The sequence below is a fragment of the Pantherophis guttatus genome, chromosome 2 (assembly GCF_059756535.1).
Source record: "Pantherophis guttatus breed Tessera chromosome 2, ASM5975653v1, whole genome shotgun sequence".
NCBI lineage: Eukaryota > Metazoa > Chordata > Lepidosauria > Squamata > Colubridae > Pantherophis > Pantherophis guttatus.
In genome coordinates, this window is record NC_142064.1 from 149,720,491 (window position 1) to 149,737,090 (window position 16,600).

General features: G+C 39.1%; 1 protein-coding gene across 3 annotated transcripts in view; it reads left to right on the plus strand.

Moving 5' to 3' along the window:
- ARSG (arylsulfatase G) overlaps nt 1-16,600 on the plus strand; it is a 95,198-nt gene that overhangs the window by 70,506 nt on the left and 8,092 nt on the right. For 2 of the 3 annotated variants that reach the window (XM_060688801.2, XM_087887010.1), the window contains 2 exons: nt 10,624-10,744; nt 14,885-14,975. In XM_060688801.2, the coding sequence (XP_060544784.2) occupies nt 10,624-10,744; nt 14,885-14,975 (212 nt within the window). The remainder of the gene's footprint in view (nt 1-10,623; nt 10,745-14,884; nt 14,976-16,600) is intronic. The other variant, XM_087887009.1, reaches the window with a different exon arrangement.

A 16,600-nucleotide genomic window follows, 5' to 3' on the forward strand; every position in this document is an offset into this window, starting at 1 on the left:
ATGGTTTTAGAAGTAAAAAGATACTAAAGGGCGTTTAGGGGGAAAAGGGGAAATCTTTATAATCAGTCAAGACTTGTTTCTTCCTCTTAAGTGGTATTTGGCAGAAGAAGAAACATATAGCAAAAAGAGAAGACACAAACCCACGCACATTCATTTGAAGAAGATAGTGGTAGGACTCTGGGAAGTTTCACTTTTGAAGAGAAAATCCTCCCTGAAGAAAAATTCAAATGGTTGTCTTTCTGTTGGACTTATCCAGAAATAACTAGAAAGTGGAGGAAGCCAGGGTTTATAGACCATAAATAATAAAAAAACTGTAATATAGAAAGGCCACAGCACTGCAAAGTGTTAGGATGTCTTTTCTTGCCCTTCTTTTGTTGGAGCTTGCAACAAGAATGTGTCTTTGCACATTAGAAGCTGAGAAGAGTCTCCTCAGTTTTATTTGAACAGGTTTACTTATTTCTCCAGGTGAGAAATACAGAGAGGGACTTTAAAAAAAAAAAAAAAGTTTTTAAACAACATAAAACAACCATCATCCATTACAATTACTGAAAATGTATCGATTGGTTACAATTCTTTTATGCTTAATCCCATAAATTTACAAGTTATTTAATTTCTCTCATTTGACAATTTATTATATCCCTTTGTATTATTATTCTCATTTACCAATTATTTAACAGTGGCTTATCTCCTGTAAAAAACCGCTTCATATATTTTCTTATTACATTTATTTCATGTTTCATATTTCATTTCCATGCTTTATTATCTAGCCATTGAGAGGGACTTTTGAAGCAGAGAGCAACTATAGCTTCATTTAGGATATGTCAAAAACTTCTCTGTGATCTTCAGCAATTATACCTTACCGAAGATCACCAAGGATTCCATCAAATAAGATAGAATTGTAAAGATGTGGGGCATTCAGTTCTGCATGGCTAAAAAGTAAGGTTGCCAAATACAGTAGATGAGTAAATGAGATACAGGTGGTCCTCGACTTATGACCAAAATCGACCCCAAAATTTCCTTGGTTAAGCAAGACAGTTGAGTAAGTTTTGCCTTATTTTATGATCTTTCCACTGTTGTTAAGTGAATCATTGCAGTTGTTAAGTTAGTAACATGGTTGTTAAGTGAATCTGGCTTCCCCATTGACTTTGCTTGTCAGGAGGGTGCAAAAGGTGATCACATTTAAAGCGCTCCATGGCATAGGACCTGGGTACCTTCGAGACCGACTGCTGCCACCAATAGCCTCCCACCGGCCAGTCCGCTCCCACAGAGAGGGTCTCCTCAGGGTGCCATTGGCCAAGTTATGTCGGCTGGCGATACCCAGGGGGAAGGGCCTTCCCTGTGGGAGCCCCTGCCCTCTGGAATGAACTGCCCCCGGAAATACGTAAGATCTCCAACCACCATGTATTTTGCTGTGCTCTCAAGACCCTGCTGTTCCGCCAGGCCGGGCTATCAATGTAATGATTTTAAATTAGGTGTTTTAAATTTTGGGGGTTTTAAATTTGAGCCAAAATGATTTAATAATTTTAATTATTTTTAATTGATATCTGTCTTTGTGCTTTTAACAGGCTGTACACCGCCCTGAGTACTTCGGGAGAAGGGCGGAGGGCGGTATAGAAATAAAATAATAATAATAATAATAATAATAATAATAATAATAATAATAATAATTATTATTATTATTATTATTATTATTATTATTATTATTATTATTATTATTATTATTACATGACCCTGGGACACAGCAACAGTCATAAAGATGAACCAGTTGCCAAGCATCTGAATGTTGATTAAATGACCATGAGGATGCTGCAACGGTCGTAACTATGAAAAGCAGTTAGAAGTCACTTTTTTCGTTCTAACTTCAAATGGTCACTAAATGAATGGTTGTAAGTCGAGGACTAGCTGTCTTTGGGGCTGCAGTTACAGAACTAGCCTAAAGGCAAAAATATATTTGCATATATTTGATTGGATTTAGCTCCCTAAAAGAAAAGGCTATCCTAGAAATATCCTAGAAAGATATTGTCTTTCTGGGAAAAGATAGTGTCTGATAGAATTATTTTCTCTAAAAAGCATAAAAATACTTGTGTATTTGTGTTGATTATACTGTTTCTCGAGAAAACCAAGACAGCTGTTAACGCATATGGTGCTAATAGTTTCATGAAGAAAGCTAGCAGTATTTCAGCAAGTTAGCTGCCATTTCTAGGGAGTGAGCCAGTCTCATGAAAAATGTTCAAACTAATCCAAATTTAGAAAGAACAATTAAGTTAAACGAAGTACACCCACAGGAAGTCATGTTAACATGCACTTGAGAATTAAGTTACACCAAAGGATTCAGGAACTGTTCATTTTCAGGCCAGAGATCATGGCAAAATTCTGCTGATGGACCTTCTTGTTTATAAACAAGGAGCCTGGATAGCTCAGCAGACTAATGCATTGTAATTTAACTCCAGCTGTCTGCAATTAGTAAGTTCGAATCTTGCCAGGCTCAAGGTTGACTCAGCCTTCCATCCTTTCTAAGGTAGGTAAATTGAGGACCCAGTTTGTGAGGGCAATAAGCTGACTTTGTAAAAATGTACAAAAGTATGAAGGCTATTGCTTAACACATTGTAAGCCGCCCTGAGTCTCTGGAGAAGGGCGGCATATAAATCAAATTTAAAAAAATAAATAAAAAAAATAAACAAGATCACCCTGTTTTTACTGATATTTAGTAATTAACTCCCTAGTATTAAGTATGCACTACAGTACTTAGACTGGACTAGTGACCCATGGTCATGACTATTTTTTCTTTCAATTCGGTGTTCCCCTTCCAATGTTTCTCCTTGAGTTCATCCTTTGTTTCATGCTGATTACTTTCCCTACAGTTATATGTGTTGCCTATGATCTTGTTGCCCTGTTACTTTCCAAATCCCAATAGTAACCAGGGAGAGAAAGTGAATAGAGACCCTGTGAGACCTAAGTGCATTTTCTGGTCTCTCTCAAGAACTCTGGAGTGACTAGGGCACCATGGGTGACCACACGATACGGCCACTTTGCTCAGGCTAAACAAGCCTGATTTGATCATTGCTTTAATAGGGAAATCTCCCCATTATGTGTGCTTGTTGAGGAACAAGGGACAGAGGGGTGAGCACTTAGGTAGAAAGATACCGAATACATATACTTACATACGGGACCACCTTCTGCCACCAATTGCCTCTCAACGGCCAGTTCGCTCCCACAGAGAGGGCCTCCTCAGGGTGCCGTCGGCCAGACAATGTCGGCTGGCGACCCCCAGGGGGAGAGCCTTCTCTTTGGTGGCACCTACCCTTTGGAACAATCTACCCCCAGAGATACGAGTGATCTCCGACCTCCGGACTTTTCGTCGGAACCTAAAAACCTATTTTTTTCAGTTAGCCGGACTGTCCTGATTTTATGGTTGGTTTTAAAATTTGATATGGATTTTAAATTGATAAGTTTTAAATTACGGGCCAAATTTATTTAATTATTTTAAATCTATTTTTAACTTTTATGTATAAATGTTTTTTATCTTGGCTGTTCACCGCCCTGAGTCCGAAAGGAGAAGGGCGGTATAGAAGTTCGAAAAATAAATAAATAAATAAATAAATAAATAAATAAATAAATAAATAAATAAATATACAGGGAATTTCATATTTTGTGTTTTATTACCCTGTTTCCCCCAAAATAAGACATCCCCTGATAATAAGCCCAATCGGGCTTTTGAGCGCATGGCAATAAGGCCAAGCGCTTATTTCAGGGTTCAAAAAAATATAAGACAGGGTCTTATTTTTGGGGAAACACGGTAGTTCCCTTCTCATACTTTGAAAGATGGGAAGAAAGTAAGAATTAAATATAGGTAGTTCTTGACTTATCACCTTTCATTTAATGACCGTTCAAAGTCACAATGGCACTAAAAAAAGTGAGTTGTGACCATTTTTCACACTTCCTACTGTTGCAGAATCCCCATCAGTGGTGCCCCCGGTTCGGACTGGTTCTATAGAACCGGTAGTAAAACCAGCGGGAGGCTCCACCCACTGACCCTGACATTATGAGAAGTGATCTGCGCATGTGCCGAAGCAAGGCGCGGGTGATTCCGTTGCGAACTGGTAGTAAAGGTAATTAGAACCTACCCCTGATCCCCATGATCATGTGATCAAAATTCACACTCTTGGCAACCGGTTCATATTTATGACTGGCTCATATTTATATGTATCCCAGGATCATGTGATCACTTTTTGTGACCCTTTTACAAGCCAAGTCAATGGGGAAACCAGACTCGCTTACACCCATATTACTAACTTAACTGCGGTGATTCATTTAGCAACTGTGGCAAGAAAAGTCATAAATGGGACAAAACTTACTTAACAACTGTCTTGCTTAATAACTGAAATTCTGGTTTAATTTGGGGTTGTAGGTCGAGGACTGCCAGTAATACAGTGGTAAATGTGCTTCTAAGTTAGATTCCTTTACAGTCTGGTTCTGTGAGCTGCCTATTGCACTTTTTTGGTCTACCATCTTATTTATTTATTTATTTATTTATTTATTTATTTATTTATTTATTTATTTATTTATTATATTTCTATACCGCCTTTCTCCCATAGGACTCAAGGCGGTGTACAGTCAAGAAAAATATAGACACACAAACATCATAAAATTGCTAATTAAAATTATTACTTAGTTTGGTCAATTAAATAAAACCCAGAATCTTCATCATAATTCTCAGCAAGCTAAACAAAACTCTGTCACACCCATTATATTTTTTTGCTGAATTTTTCATGTCTTCCTCTTCCTTTGACTTAATGTTAATCATCATCATCATCATCATCATCATCATCATCATCATCTTGTGGGATCTTGTGGGACTTTAGGATTCAGACTGACAGGCACTTGGTCCACAATACACCTGACATAACAATAGTTGAAAAGAAAAAAGTATGGTTCATTGACATTGCAATACCTGGTGATGCACGAATTGAAGATAAGCAGCAAGAAAAAATCACAAAGTACCGGGACTTACAAATTGAAGTTGAGCGACTGTGGAAAAAGAAATCGTGTGTTGTCCCGATTGTAATCGGAGCCCTCGGAGCAATACCCAAAGGGCTACCCCGCTATTTAGAAATTCTAAATTTGCCGGACTTGAACATTTTGACTCTACAAAAAACCACCTTACTTGGAACAGCTTACATCCTCCGACGATACCTTAACAGTTCCTAGGTTCTTGGTTAGGACTCGAGCTGCAGAGCTATTAACCAGCCTCAAAGGCTGTGAATCTCACTAAAGATTAACTAATAAATAATAATAATAATAATATTTCTATACTGCCCTTCTCCCGAAGGACTCAGGGCAGTGTACAGCCAATTTAAAAACACAAGACACAACAATGATTAAAAATTAAAATAATTAAATAGATTTGGCCGGTTTAAAACCCCAAAAATTTAAAATACCCCAATTTAAAATTATTATGTTGATAGCCCGGCCTGGTGGAACAACAGGGTCTTCAGTGCGCAGCGAAACACCCGGAGGTCGGAGATCTTACGTATTTCCGGGGGCAGTTCATTCCACAGGGCTGGGGCTCCCACAGAGAAGGCCCTCCCCCTGGGTGTCGCCAGCCGACATAACTTGGCTGATGGCACCCTGAGGAGACCCTCTCTGTGGGAGCGGACTGGTCGGTGGGAGGCTATTGGTGGCAGAAGACGGTCTTGAAGTACCCGGGTCCTATGCCATGGAGCGCTTTAAAGGTGGTGACCAACACCTTGAATCGCACCCGGAAGACCACTGGGAGCCAGTGCAGCTTGCGCAGGAGGGGTGTCACGCGGGCACAACGAGTTGCTCCCATAACCACCCGCGCGGCCGCATTCTGGACCAGTTGGAGCCTCCGAGTGCTCTTCAAGGGGAGCCCCATGTAGAGAGCATTACAATAGTCCAGCCGGGAGGTGACAAGGGCATGAGTGACCGTGCGCAAGGCGTCCCGGTCCAGAAAGGGCTGCAACTGGCGGATGAGGCAAACCTGATAAAAGCCCCCCCCTGGCCACGGCCGTCATATGCTCTTCTAAAGACAGCCATGCGTCCAGGAGGACACCCAGATTGCGAGCCCTCTCTGTGGGGGGTAAAGATTCACCCCCAATAGTCAGCGATAGCACCTGCTGACTATATCGGGACGCCGGCAGCCACAGCCACTCGGTCTTGGACGGGTTGAGTCTGAGCCTGTTCCTCCCCATCCAGACCCGCACGGCCTCCAGGCAGCGAGACATCACATCAAGGGCATCGTTGGGGTGGTCTGGGGTGGAGATGTACAGCTGAGTATAATCAGTGTACAGATGACACTTCACCCCAAAACCACGGATGATCTCACCCAGCGGCTTCACATAAATGTTGAACAGAAGAGGTAAGAGGACCGACCCTTGTGGCACTCCCCATGCGAGACGCCTCGAGGTCGACCTCTGCCCCCCTGCCAATACGAACTGCGAGCGGTCAGAGAGGAAGGAGGAGAACCACCGCAGAACGGTGCCCCCTATTCCTAACCCTCTCAACCGCTGCAGCATGATACCATGGTCGATGGTATCAAAAGCCGCTGAGAGATCTAATAGGACTAGGACAGAGGAGCAACCCCTGTCCCGAGCCGTCCAGAGATCATCCACCAATGCGACCAATGCCATTTCTGTGCTGTGCCCCTGCCTGAAGCCCGACTGGTACGGGTCTAGATAGATAGCTTCATCCAGGTGCCTGGACAGTTGTCGTGCCACCACACTCTCATCAACCTTCGCCACAAAACGAAGGTTGGAGACCGGATGGTAGTTAGCTAATTCAGCTGGGTCCAGGGAAGGCTTCTTGAGGAGGGGCCTCACCACCGCCTCTTTCAAGGCGGCGGGAAAGGCACCCTCACTCAGAGAAGCAGTTATAATCCTCTGGAGCCAGCCTCGTGTAACCTCCCGGGAAGCCAGTACCAACCAGGAGGGACACGGGTCCAATAAACATGTGGCGGCACTAATCCTACCCAGAACCCTGTCCACATCCTCGGGAGCCACAGGATCAAACTCCTCCCAGGTAATATTCTCAAGACCTACCCTCGTCTCCTCCCCCGGACTCACCCAGTCAGAGTCCAAGCCTTCCCGAATCCGAGCGACTTTATCGTGCAGGAATTGCACAAAATCCTCAGCTCGACCCTGCAAGGGATCTTCCCGCACTCCCCCCCCGAAGAAGGGAGTGGGTCACCCTAAACAGGACGGCTGGGCGGTTCTCTGCAGATGCGATAAGAGCGGAAAAATGGTTAGATTTCGCCGCTTTTATCGCCACTAGGTAGGTCTTGATATAAGACCTCACCTGTGTCCGGTCGGAATCAGAATGACTAGTCCTCCAAATGCTCTCTAGGCGTTAAGCAGATAACCCTCAATTTTCCCATCCCATAATCTTCATTTTGAATTGGAGACAGGATCTTATTCTACATCAGTTTGCATAATACTTAACTCCTACTTCAGTGAAGAATATAAGTAGACTGCAGAATGGCAGAACAGTTGTTCCCTCTCCACCCCCATCCTCACAAACGCACACACTAATGAGATTATTTGACATAGTGAGCCTGGCTCTTTTCATCAGACATTTATATCTGAAAAAGGATTTGCCTTTGATCATAGAATTACCCTGTGGTTTTCAATGGTCACTTTGCTCAAATATGCAGTACAGATCACAAGTGCGGTGAGGCATCATGCTGTAAATATCAACCCCTGTAGCCATTCATCTCATCTTGCTAACATTCCAAATTATGCTGTTTTATTTATTGATTGATTTGATTTGATTTATATGCTGCCCTTCTCCGGAGACTCAGGGCGGCTTACAGTGCATTAAGCAATAGCCTTCATACTTTTGTATATTTTTATACAAAGTCAGCTTATTGCCCCCACAAACTGGATCCTCAATTTTTATTACTGTAGGCCACATTTCTGGATTCATTCAACTTTTTTTTGTAAAAAAAAAAAAAAAGGAACAACGCCTTTTCTTTTGTTTAATTTATTTTCAACCTGTGTCTCTCACCTATCAAGATGAATCTGAATTTTATTCCTGATTTCTAGAATATTAGCTGTCTTACTCAATGCGATCTGTAAATCTAATAAATCTTCTATCCACCAAAAATATTAATAAATGTTGAAGAGGGATAGTACCAGGACCGATCCTTGTGGCAAACTTCCTCACTCTAGTTTGATAAGAAATCACTTAGGAGCATCCTTTCATTATTATTTTCAGTTTTTATGTACTTCCAATCTTGCTAATCAAAATGTGGTTGTGGAGACACTTTTTATCAAATGCCTTGCTGAAATCAACACCTGTGATCCTCTCAGAAAATTTCCCCATTAAAAAAAATGAGTGAAAGTTAATTTGATAAGGTTTGTTCATATAATGACCCCATGGTTTTCTGGATGTTTACAGGTCATATTTATGAACTTCTTGACTTGCTCAAAAAGTACCCTGTTATTAATATCACTTTGCCTGATCTGTAGTTCTTCTTTTTTTCCTTTCTTGAAGTAGGACCTCTTGTCTTCTTCAGTCATTTGGCACTTCACTTTTTCTCCAAGATTTCTCAAAAATAATACTTGATAAGATCATAAAGATGTCCCTTTAGTGCCCTATGATGCAATTCAGTTTGGCCTACAACCTCAAATAAAAGAGATGTTCCCTCACATCTAGAAATAGATATCCCAAAAGATATATAAAGTAATTATTATTTTTCATATCTCATACATTATTTTTTTGGTTTGCTTAAAATGTTTGCAACTCATCTATAGAATCGGACTAGCTAACATTTCCAATTCAAACATGTGCAAACAGAGCATTAATCATAAAGTGTATTGAAACTGTCATTTAATCACCAAGCAGCCAAGTAGGAACAGACAAGCCAAACCTACTTTTAAGTTCTTGGATTCCATTTGGAACAATGTAGGGTTTTTTTTCTAAATCCTGGATGATTCATCAAGAGGAGGTAAACAAATAATTCTCAGGAGCAAACAGCCCTCAGTGGCATTGCCTCTTCCTCAGGTGAATACCCTTTGCTATATTCTAGTGTCTCTGAGGATTCTATGCTTTTTTCAGAAATAATTTTCTTCATACTCCTAAATGGATTCCTACAATTTACATCCAGGAAACTTATTAAAAATTTAGGTATAAATCTAAGAGAGCTTAAATTCAGCTCTGCAAAGTATGCTGATGTGGGCACATGTGTGTACACACATACACATACACATTAATTTTGCAACACTCTGGATGTCCCCAGTGTATTCTTTGCTTGGAGTTGTATTTGTTTAGCAATCAGCTTTATGATCTTGCCAGAACATTTTTTTCACAGAAATACTATTGTTTTTCAATTTTTCTCAATATTGTTTATTGTTTTGCCTATTTGTTTCTTAGCAGTCATGCTAAAATTAATTGAATGGAAAAGGGAAAAAAAAAAACCAAGTTTCTTTCAGCTCCCTCAGCTAACATTTCATAAGTCTCTTAAGTGGGCTGATATGTTTCAGGTCAGGAAAATCTTCATTAGTGCTAATGTGTTCATCAGGTCTAATTTTGATTTCTAATTTTCCAGTATAGTCACACTTTTTAAAAAATACTCATCTAAACATGTTTTTTATAAATAAATAAACATGGTAATAAAACCATGGATTGTATCCAACGTACTAATAGCATAAAGGAACCCTTGCAAGAGAAATTTTCTGTCACTTCCTCCCTTCTTCAATCTCTAGTTGAGACTTTCAAAAAGATCTGTAGTGATTAAAGAGTCTGCTGGGAGAGGATAATTGGGGGATTGGCCACTTGTGCAGACTCAGTATGGCCTATATATTTGTGGTTCAGACATTTGATTTATCACTTCCTGGTAATACTCATTTGTGTACTAGATGAAGAGCTTTTCAAGTATTAGAAATAATTTCTTGATGGAAAGGGCTGTCGACCAGGATTGCTCTGTGAAGTAGAATATTCCCCATTACTGGAGATTTTCAAGGAGGGGCCGAAGAGCCACCTTTCAGAAACACTTAAATGATTTTTGCACTGGCTATGAACACCAGAAGTCTCCTGAAGTCACTTCATAGGACATTGTCCTCTGATTCTGCTGTTTGGATTAGATGTTCCCTGGCATCACCTCCCATTCTGAGCCTACCATTCTTTTGTTAAAATATTAGGGATATTTGACAAACCCACGAGGAGATCCACAGAGCTCAAGTAAATTGAAACTAGGACTTCAGTATCGTGTGCAAGGCTTTTCAATACTTCTACGGTTGTTTGTGAAATCTCTGCTGTCCATCATAATTCAGTAGAATTTTCTCTTTGCAAACTTTCCCAGTCCAGCCCATACAGCAAATACTATGCCAAATCAGAACTTGCAGATTGTATCCTAATTTTATGGTTTGCATTACGAGGAGAATTTTAATGCTTTATTTTGTAGAATGGGTTTATATGTACGTGGACTCAAACACACACACATACACACAAGCCTAAAAAGAAAAGGTCTCCAAAATTTTATATTTTGCATTGTCTGTATTTTGGCATCGGATGAGGTAGCCTTAGGAATAGGTTTGTAAGTCTTTTTTCATAATTTGATTGCCAAAATCAGCCTATATTCTAATCACAGGATATTCTCTTCTGCAGCACTTTAGACATATTTCCTACATTGGTATCTCTAGCAAATGCTACCCTTCCTCCCAACAGACGTTTTGATGGGATAGATATCTCTGAAGTCCTGTTCGGGTACTCAAGCAAAGGACACCAGGTATGGCATTAACCTTCTGAACATTGAGTAGCAACATCCACTACTTGAAGGTTGCAAATTCTGCACTTCCCTAAAATTCCTCACATTTCAAATGATTATCATTGTCACAAACAATGTAAATTTAACATTGCTCCTTGCTCCTGCACTGGTTTGCTTTATCTTGTTTTTCTTCTGAATATTTTGAATTGGTCTTAAAATGCTCCAAGCTTCCCTGTGTGATTCGCATGGAATTGAAAAGTTCATTTAAGTTCATTTAAAAGTTCATTTTAAGACCAATTTTTAGGTTCAGTTGCTCAATTCTTCTTAGGGAAATACCTGTTATTCCATCTCATAAAAGAGAATGGAATGCAGTTTCAAGCTTGAACTGCTAGCTGTAAAACAGTCAATTAAATCCTCAATTGTATTTCATAAGCTTAAATTTTACTATCAATCACACGTGTATTTTATGAAATATAATTAAATAGTTACATAAAGGCATTAAGACAGCACATACTTTTTTGCAAAATTGGTCCGCTTCAGAAAGATTGCTCCTACTTGCACTCTCATTCTTGTTGAGCACGGCAGTTGATCTGTAAACAATTTAATGCTTAAGCAAAATTCATCCATTATCTCTTAGAAACACTATGACGGCTCAGCGGTAGAGCATTTGCCTTGCATGAAGAAAATCTCTGGTTCAGCCCCAGGCCTGTACAGGGAAGAAACAACTTCCATCTGAAACCAATTGCCAATTCTTTTATATAACATGTTGTGAGGACTAGTAGCTTGACTTCATGCACAATGAGTGTGCATGTGTGCAGACACTCTGTGGCTGAGATTCTCGGTGTGCCATTTAAAGTTTCTTTCTCCATTTACATAACATTGCAAAGGCAGGAACAGTAGGAGGTTATTCCCAAGTAAGGAATGTATGTAGGTTTGTGCTGAAGTAGTTCCATCCTTTGATTTGAGTTCTAATAATTACAGTTATACAGCAGTTGGTTATAATAACAATTACTTCTTTTTTTTGCACAATAAAAACATTTATGTAATCTTTCTGCTTTTTATTGCTAAAGCTTTTTTAAGAATAGAAATGCAGAATTTTGTATATGATTTTTTCTCATAGTAATTTCATTGTGTACTGTCCTTTCCGCCTGAGAAAAAGAGCTAATAGCTTCCCTTCTAACTTTGTCTATGCCTTAAGAAATTGATGACATTTCCATCTCTGAACTTTCTTCCCTTATTTTCTAAAGAAAATCTTTTAAGGTTTTTAAAGAAATTTCAGTGGAAAATTGTGCCTTTACGAATAACGTTCAACTTGTTGCTTTTCTTGGCAATTTCATACAATTGATTTAAATTCTCCCCTTGCAGCTCTGTTGTTTCACTAAGCAAAAAGTCCAGGACTAATCAGCATTCCAAAATCTTTAGTCCCCAAATTCTATGCTAACCTGCTTTCTAAAAGGTGATAAATGCAAATGGAGAAGCCCATAAATTCCTTCCAAATACTTTCACTGAAGAGCTCTGTTTAAGATTTCTAAGCAGGAGAAGACTATGATGCCTTTTTCTGCAACAGGAGGAAGAAGGAAACAGGCTCCAGAAATTCTACATCTAGCTAGGGGGAACAATTTGTGTGTTTTTCAAACATATCCTTTTTTTTTTCAATTACATGTTTCCCATGCTAGACTAGTAGAATAGTTTCACCATCTTCCAGTGATTGCACTAGTTTGCTCAAAGGAATTATTGAGATTTTCTTCTAGAATTGTTGTAATATCAGTATTGTTCACTAAGCATATGTTCTCATGTGCTCTTAAATCATCATCATCCCTACAATTAAAACAATTAGACCAGCTAACTTCAATCTGTTGCTGGCACCTCTTTCATCACAAATCTACTTCTCCGAGTGGTTTTGTAAGCTCTCTTAAAACTGATTTTCTTTGTGAACAAATGGTATAAATTAAAATAAAAATACAGACAGGTTTCCTGAAAGCTGAAGGGAAACATTCTATCTTTGTCCATTGTGGAGGCAGTAGCTGAGGTTTTACATAAATGCATATTTTAAGAACATATTTAATTTAATTAAATTAATTAAATTTATATGCCGCCCCTCTCCGAAGACTCAGGGTGGCTCACAATACATTTAAAAAATCATTATAAAAAGACATTGAAAAATTAAAAACATTAAAAACCCATTTACACCATTCATGGCCGGATCTCGCCAGATCACAAGAGCAAGATCAACGGCCCCAAGCCTGCCGGAAAAGCCAGGTCTTCACCGCTTTTCGGAAGGCCAATAGGGTGGATGGTCCGGACCTCAGGAGGTAACTGGTTCCAGAGAGCTGGGGCAGCCACAGAGAAGGCCCTCCCCTGCGGGCCCGCCAGCCAACATTGTTTAGCTGACGGGACCCGGAGGAGACCAACTCTGTGGGATCTTACTGGTCGCTGGGAGCTATGCGGCAGAAGGCGGTCTCGAAGATAACCTGGCCCTGAGCCATGTAGAGCTTTAAAGGTAATAACCAACACCTTGAATTGTGACCAGAGACCAATAGGGAACCAGTGCAGCTCGCGGAGAATTGGTGTAATGTGGGTGTACCTAGGTGCACCCACGACAGCTCGCACTGTCTGGACCAACTGTAGTCTCCGAACACTTTTCAAGGGTAGCCCCATGTAGAGTGCGTTGCAATAATCTAACTGTGAAAGTTAGAAAGTTTGCCTACAATACTATATTGTCTTGACAGTGAAAATGATAGGAACTTTTTTTTTAAAGAGATAAAGTTGCAGAAGTAGTTATGCCTGCATTTCACAATTGTTGGTATTCTTACTATAATTTAACATTTTAATCAGAGATCTAATATTTGATCAGTGAGAAAAATTACTATCATTTCCTTGGTAAAATATGCACGCTGCTCAATTTGGTATGACGATGAAAGTGGTGGTAGTCAAATATTGATAAAACTAGCTATGTTTTTGTAATGTCAGCTGTTTCCTGACAATACTGATATCATATATGATATAAGGGAGATGTAAGATTCAGGCTGTTCCCGCAACTGTAATAGAGTGCTGGAATTTATTTTTTTATGCTTCTCCATTATTCTGTTTGTTATAAAATCAAGTCTTGTACAAATGAATTAATCTCTGTGTCTGTAGTCCTGCGGAGCCTAGAAATGTGTTTAGGGCCTTTGTAAATGTATGAAATTGAGAACCAAGGGTTTAAGGGTTGAGTGAAGGTACATAAATTGGCCTTATTGGAGGAGAAATATATGACAGAGTTGAGATGCATCACTATTAGAAGTAAAAGAAAGCTTTCTTTGAGGACTCTGCTCTATAAAACAGATTTATGATTGTTTCCTATTGGCTCAAGAATGTGAATTTCTGAAGCAGGCATGCAGAAAAGAAACAAGTGAAAGGACCTGTTTTAATTGCAGGGTATGGGAAGAGAGTTTGTTTCAGAGGCCAACAATAAATCTGTTTTCCATGTGTGGCATTTCAGTTCTTTCATCATGTTCAGAATGTAAAGACATTTTTTAAAAAAAGGCCCATTGAATAAAATGGACCTTAATCTTAGGAAATGGAGTTAAGTACTGTATATAGGTTTCATGTGGCAGATATATTTCTTTTGCCCTGCTCCTGTTTTGTCTTGCTTAATTAGTTTTACATATTTTAAAAGCAACAAACAAGCCTAGTAAATTAAATATATATGCTAGAGAGAGTCATTTCTTTTTTTGAAATTTTTCTAATTCTGAGGAGTGTGCAGAGTTCAGCCCAGCTAGATTTAAAAAGTCCATGGGAGTGGAAATAAGCAATTAACAGTTTGGATTCTTCTACCGGTAAGTATTAATGGGAGCAACATAATTAGATGCATAATACTGTTTGAATTTGTGTATGTACAGTTCTTGATACTCATTGAGTTTAGTTGATTGCTTGCAGACATTTCATTACTCAACTAGGTAACATCGGTTTGAATGTTGTCATCATTCACTCACATTGATGAGGTTACCTAATTGGGTAATGAAACATCTGCAAGAAAACCATCAAGCTTAGAAAGCACCGAGGTATCCACAGTTCAACCCTGAGCTACAGGTATTCTCTTCTATTGGAATGTATGCAACTTCCTATGACATTAAGCAAAAGAGAGTACTTTGTAATCTTCCCAATTTCTTTTTCTTCCAGACATTATTCCATCCCAACAGTGGTGCAGCTGGAAAATACGGAGAAATACAGTCCCTTCGGTTGAACCAGTATAAAGCCTTTTATCTTACAGGTATGTTATTTATTGGGGTTTATTAGGTATTTCTGAATATTCCCGTGGTGTATTCTTCTAGTAATATGTGTTTGAAAGTAATGAAATGTGAATAAAAGAAATTTTTAACAAGTTAGTTATTACTAATCCCTAGTGTCAAAATGTGTTAGTGTCCTAGCAATTATTTGTTTCCAGCTCTTCTCCAAACGGAGGAATTTTATAATAATGTTCTACATACAGAACAAGAAAGTATTTCCACAGAATTTATTTTTTAAAAAATAGACTGAATAAAGAGAGAAGCATAGTCAAAAAATGATGGTTTTATAAAGTCCTATTAAATGGCATCTGAGTTTATTCTGGTTAGGGAGTAGACTCTCTGTTTTGCCATGGTTCATACCACTATGCCGAAGTTCAGGTAAAAAGTTTGATTTTGTTGAGTATTTTATTTCTGGATTTCAATAGAAGAGCATTGGGAATTACAGGAGGATTCTATGGACAAAGCTGAAATTGAGAAAATATTTGAGAAGATATATAGTGAAACCTTGGTATGAGAACTGCTGCCTGATGGGAGTTCAAGAATTCAGCCTGTGAGAGAAGGAGTGTTGATTGGCATCCTGGGTGTTGTTATAGGCTGGTGGTTCTTGAGGTGTATACTTGGTCTAGAGGTTCAATTCTGAGATCGAGGTTCCCCAAGGTACTGTACTTTTAAGGGAGACAAAATATACAGCTCTCTCTGGGCTTATGTTGTTTTTATCCTCAGACTTTTACTGACATTTTAGAGGATTTCAATTTACATTCCACCATGCTCACTGAATCTTACTCTTCACACAGTTGGAGGGCTAGTCTGTGAAGTTCACTCTTGGCTGGCTCATACCTTCCAGCCATGAAAGGATCAACTCCCCCGACCCCACCCAGGCAGTCACATATCCCGTGTCTTTGGAGGAAAGAAAAAGCATGTGAAAAGAAAAAATAAAACAATGATATGATATTTTCCTAGGGATATCTGCTCCTTTTTAAAACAGCATTTAAAAAGCAAAACAGCAGGACAATTTGATGGTCTTCCGTATGCCTTTTTTTTTTTTTTTTTTGAATAGTCATATAAATCCTATAGAAGCCTATAGACACTTGCAGGGGTTGGGCTTCTGAGCTATAATTACCAGGTTCTTGCCTTGTTCTCTGCCAGATGGCATAGATATCATTGCATTCAACCAATAGCATTACCCTTCCTCCCACAGTGTTTTCCCAGTGACTCCTCCAGAAGTCTATAGTTAGAGTCCTAATGTGTTTCTTTCTCTATGTCCTACCTACTTTTTCTCAGTAGGAAAAAAGAGCCAAACTCAAAGATAATGAAGGAGATGCATACATTGTCAAAGTGAAGACAAATACATAAAAAGCACTTTAACAAAAAAGTGAAAAAATATGTCATTGTAACAACAGTTGCAATTTTACATACTTTCTAAAGTTGTTCAAATATGTACATTTCTAATACATTTATATGACTATCATTTTAACTTACTGTATTCTGTATAAATGTATTCCATATTTTATACTTGTCCATACAAATTTACCCCTATAGGCAATCCACTTATAAATGGCAAGTGCAGTCAGGTCTTCAGTCCATTGAGTGAAAGGGGTCATTTAATTGC